Source organism: Myotis davidii, unplaced genomic scaffold (genome assembly GCF_000327345.1).
Source record: "Myotis davidii unplaced genomic scaffold, ASM32734v1 scaffold415, whole genome shotgun sequence".
Classification (NCBI taxonomy): domain Eukaryota; kingdom Metazoa; phylum Chordata; class Mammalia; order Chiroptera; family Vespertilionidae; genus Myotis; species Myotis davidii.
In genome coordinates this window covers 1841528-1846159 of record NW_006287951.1, presented here as the reverse complement: position 1 = coordinate 1846159, position 4632 = coordinate 1841528, and the positions used below count along the sequence as shown (strand labels likewise).

General features: G+C 49.9%; 1 protein-coding gene across 1 annotated transcript in view; it reads left to right on the top strand.

Annotated features, from left to right (window-relative positions):
• Positions 1–4632, top strand: part of RAB6B (RAB6B, member RAS oncogene family) — a 21912-nt gene extending 17280 nt beyond the window's left edge. The window contains exons 6-7 of the mRNA XM_015561372.1: positions 48–114; positions 2215–4632. Of these exons, the coding sequence (XP_015416858.1) occupies positions 48–114; positions 2215–2279 (132 nt within the window). The 3' untranslated portion in view covers positions 2280–4632. The remainder of the gene's footprint in view (positions 1–47; positions 115–2214) is intronic.

The following is a 4632-nucleotide window of genomic DNA, read 5'->3' as shown; positions in this document are numbered from 1 at the left end:
GAAAGAGGGGTGTGAGGGGCTCATGCTGCATATCCCCCTGTCTCCAGCTCTTTCGACGTGTGGCATCGGCTCTGCCTGGAATGGAGAATGTTCAGGAGAAAAGTAAAGAAGGGAGTATCCTTTTTCCTTGACGAGTGATTGTGAGATGTGCTGGAGAAGCCATTTACCCATCTAGTTATCCTCTTAGTACTTCAGAGCAGTGGATGAGCACTGGCCTTGCCTCCAGCCCAGCTTCCCGCTGATGGATATGGTGTGGGGCTCTGAGCAGGGATGAGGCTGAGCTCCGAGGTCTTTAAGACCCATCCAGCTCGAACCACCTAAGCTGTCACCTCCCACACAGGCTGGGATACCAGAGGGATGTGCATGGAGTGGTGGGAGCGGCCGGGAGTGAGACATAGTGATGCTGCCCTTATTTACAGTGGACACCAATCTGCTTTTCATGGTGTAAGTAGAGTCGCCACTGCAGGGAGGGCTTCTCGTTTTACACTCACATATGATTTCAACATGGTTCAGCCTACTCTGCGTACATGAGGCAGCCCCCCAACAGATGCCTCCTCCCGCGTCCTGCCTGCTTCCTCGGCCCAGCCCTGCACAGCCCCCGCGCTCCCCACTGCTCCCAGGACAGGGTCACACGCCACTCACATGGTCCACCTCACACCACAGGCAACACCAGAAGCTGACATGGAGGTTCAGAGAGATCGTCTGATTTGCCCAATTAGGAAGAAAGTAGTTATTTATTATCTACTAGAGGCCAGTGCACGAAATTCATGCACAAGTAGGGTCCCTAGTGGCTGCTGGGTGGGGCCTCCCTTCATTCTGCGCTGCTCCCTGGTGGTCAGCGCACGTCATAGTGAGCGATTGAACTCCCGGTCGGTCACACTCCCTAGGGGACACTTTGCATATTAGGCTTTTATACATAGATAGATGTACTTGTTTATTTATACTCTGTTATGTTATGAAAAATGTGTATATAGATATGTTGATACAGATATAGATATATTGATATAGATACACACACACACACACACAAGATAAAAATGTGTATGTGTACACACACACACGCACACGAGAAAATCAGGGCACAGGTAAAGTAAAGGTAGGAAAACAAGGACAAGAAAGATGACGTCATACTCAAAATATATGCCATGGCTGAATGGCCAACAAATGGCAAGGAGGAAAACTGATCTTTAGGAGAAGCGTGGCTTTTTCTAGTAGTCATCCCTCTGTATCTACAGGGGATTGGTTCTAGGATCCTCGCCCCCGACCTCCTGGATATCAAGCTCCACGATGCTCAAGTCCCTTCAATAACATGGCGTAGTGTCTGCATATAACCTATGCACATCCTCCCATATACTTTACATCATCTCCAAACTACTTATAATAACTAATGCAATGTAAATGCTATGTGAATAGTTGTTAACTGTATTGTTTAGGAAACAATGACAAAAAATAATGTACATGTTCAGTTCAGATGCAAGCGTTGTAGTCTTAACTGCACACGTCAGCAACATTTTTTTCCAAATGTTTTTTATTCACAATTAGTTGAATCCACCCACAGATGCAGAGCCTGTGGGCACCCAGGGCCGACTGTGCTTAAAGCCAGAAGAATCTCTCCCATAGTCCTTAAACAGGGGCCACAGAAACATCCCTAGGATGCCAGCAACAGCTCCCATAGCAGGCCTTATACCTCCCACCCCGACCCCCGACCCCAGTGCAGTCCCACAGCCGGCCTCGGCCAGAGCCTGGCCAGGAAGAGTCATTCTGTGTGGTATGGAGGGCCTGGTGCTCAGCTGTGATCTGCCTGGCACGATAGTTTCTAACCTGCTGAGGGCAGAGGGAACAGCCTGTCTCTGCAGTTTGAACCCATTGCTCCGGTAGTTCTGATGGGTGCTTCTCCAGCCTACAGTCCCTGGGCACCGATTAAAGGCTGGAGAGGGGCTGTGCTGAGGCCCTTCCACAGGGACGTGGCATCCTCGAGTCTAAGTGACACACACTGACTGGAGAGCTGAGGGGTCCATGCGGCAGACTAGGGCGAGGCCCAAGGAGCCCTGTGCTTCCAGATGTGGGACCCAGGCTCTCTACCTCCAGTGCACTTGGGGGTGGGCTAGGAAGGGTAGGGGCTGGGCAGGGCGGCTGAGGTGTGCACAGGGAGGGCGTGAGGCCGTGAGGCCGTTTCTCTGTGAGAGTCCTCTTCCTTAGCCCTGCCCCCTGCAGTGATTGACATCAAGCTGGACAAACCCCAGGAGCCCCCAGCCAGCGAAGGCGGCTGCTCCTGCTAATGCAGCCTGACCTGAAGGCTTCCTCCGACACTACTCGCTTGTTGTGTTGCTTCCTATTGGTTAGCTTCCTAAGGGGGGGTGGGGTGGGGGTGGGAAACAAGCTTATCCAGATGGGAGGATTTTTCTTTTCTCTCTGTCTCTAGGAGTAGGGTGGGGTGGGGAGGGAGGCTGGGCATCAGGGATCACGTCACTCTTAACAGCTGTTACTCAAACAACTATTTTTTGGTTTGGTTGTAATATATTGTACTTTATTAAGATTGCCAAAAATGGTTAAAATTTAAAAAAAAAATTTAAATCATGTGTATACAACTTTTTGCCAGATAAAAATGTAGTCATTTTTATTTGAAAGATGTGCTTTTTTGTTTTTGTATATTTGTAAACTTACAGAGAACCTTTTCCACACACCTCCTCCTTCCTGTCCTTTCAACTGTTGATTGACTCTGCCCTCCTCCCACCCCCCAGCCCAATAAACTAAAACATTAACTGAGCAACCTAATTAGGCTCCAATCCTGGGCCATCCTGCCCTGACCAACCAGGTCCCACCGAACAGGTCCTACCTGGTTAAATCAAACATTGAACAAAACAGCCTCTGAGGAGGCAGCTCTGACCCTGTCCTTCTTCCGTGGCCAGAATGGGACACCAGGCGTGGCCCAAGCTGACATTAAGGTCTCTTGGACAGCAGGGAGCCCGGCCCCAGGCCCCACTGCAGCTATGTCTGCCTCTCCCTTCCCCTCCCTGAGAAGCCTTGAAGGCGGGGCAGGGCAGGGCACTTGCCACAGGCACCCTCGTGTTCTCTGTGGCCCGCTCAGTGATTGGCAGAGCAAGAGGTCCCTGGAAGGAAGGATGGGGTGCTGTTGGCAACTGTGGGTCATGTTGATATGTGGTTGGTTCGTAGACTTGGGGCACCGTGCGTACTTCTGAACATGTTTTAACACCCCGGCCCAGCGTTCAGCACACATATCTGGGTTGAATCTAAGGGAAGAGCAAAGAGACTCATTGTGTGGCCTCAGGGAGTGTAGTCTGCAGAACCACCGCCTTGAAGACCCATGTCCTCAGGTCTCGGTTGCTAATACTGTTGAGTGCTGTTTTGGCAAAGCTGACTTCTTGATGTGCTTTGCCCCACTGGCGCGGTGCAGTTGGGTGCGCAATCCCTTGCTGATGTCGTTGCCTGAGAGTAGGGCTGCGGTGGGGTCTCCCTGCCCAGACCTTTGCCATTTTTGACTCATTTCTGCGAAGGGCTAAATCTGAGCACCTGTAAAATCTCTGAAGAGAACTCTCTCTTCTCACTAAGCGATGTAACCCACTTGGCCTGTATTCCAAATAGACGCAGACTCACCAACCCTGAGCCTGAGAAAAAGCCAGGCAGAGAACAGCAACTCTGGCCAAAAAACAGTAAACCCCGCCCTCCAAGCTGGCGCTGACTTCCTCCAGGCTGCTGTTGGGCATGTCCTAGGTGAGCTAAAGGGCCATCTGGGGTGTGAATTCCGCCACAAAGCAGTGCTCAAACAAGTGATTGCAATGAATCTTAGAACTTCCCAGAAACGCATCCAAAATGGCAGCCAGTAAGGGCAGCGAAACCTGGCAGGACCCACTGCTGTTTGTCCAGTGGGCCTGCCACACATGTTCAGCTAAGGAGATGGAGCATCAGAGCTGGTCTTTAAAGAGAAATTTATCTTCAGGTGGAGAAAAGAGGGAGTAGAATTCCTGTTGAGCTCCTCTTCCTAAAGGCAAAGACCAACGTACGAACGTAATTCCAGTGTCGTGTGTTCAGTTTTTATATGTGTGTACATAATTATATATAGAGATAGACTTGTGTATACACCTTCCACACACATTCCCACAGAGGTACATGTGCTCAGCGTATACTCTTGTTCTTCCTGCTCTCAAGTTGGAACTTGCGTTGTGATAACAGTTTTGAAAATTCAAAAGTACTGCGACGTGTTGAAATAAGAAGTACTTAATATTGTCAAAAAACTTGTGATTGTCTTGCCATCAATAAAATAATTACATAGATGTGTTAAACTACAGGCAAAAATAGCCCACGGGAATATGTGCACCATTTCTCCTTCTATGTACTTATATGCACGGGTGTGCATGCCTCGTGGGCCAGCACCCCCCACCATGGCACACCCCCAAGTGGTGCTCGTTGGAAGAGTGCTTACTTACCTCGTGAGAATTTACAGGAGCCCATGTTACAGCATCCGGCCTGGGTGGCAGCGAGGGCCATTGCTTGTGGCCTCTGGGACAGCCCCCATTTGCAGGGATCTGCCCTGGGTCTCAGTGGAATGAATGTACGGTGGATTTTTATTTTCTTGGTACTAAAGAGTAGCTTTTCTTAAAACATTCCTGTAAA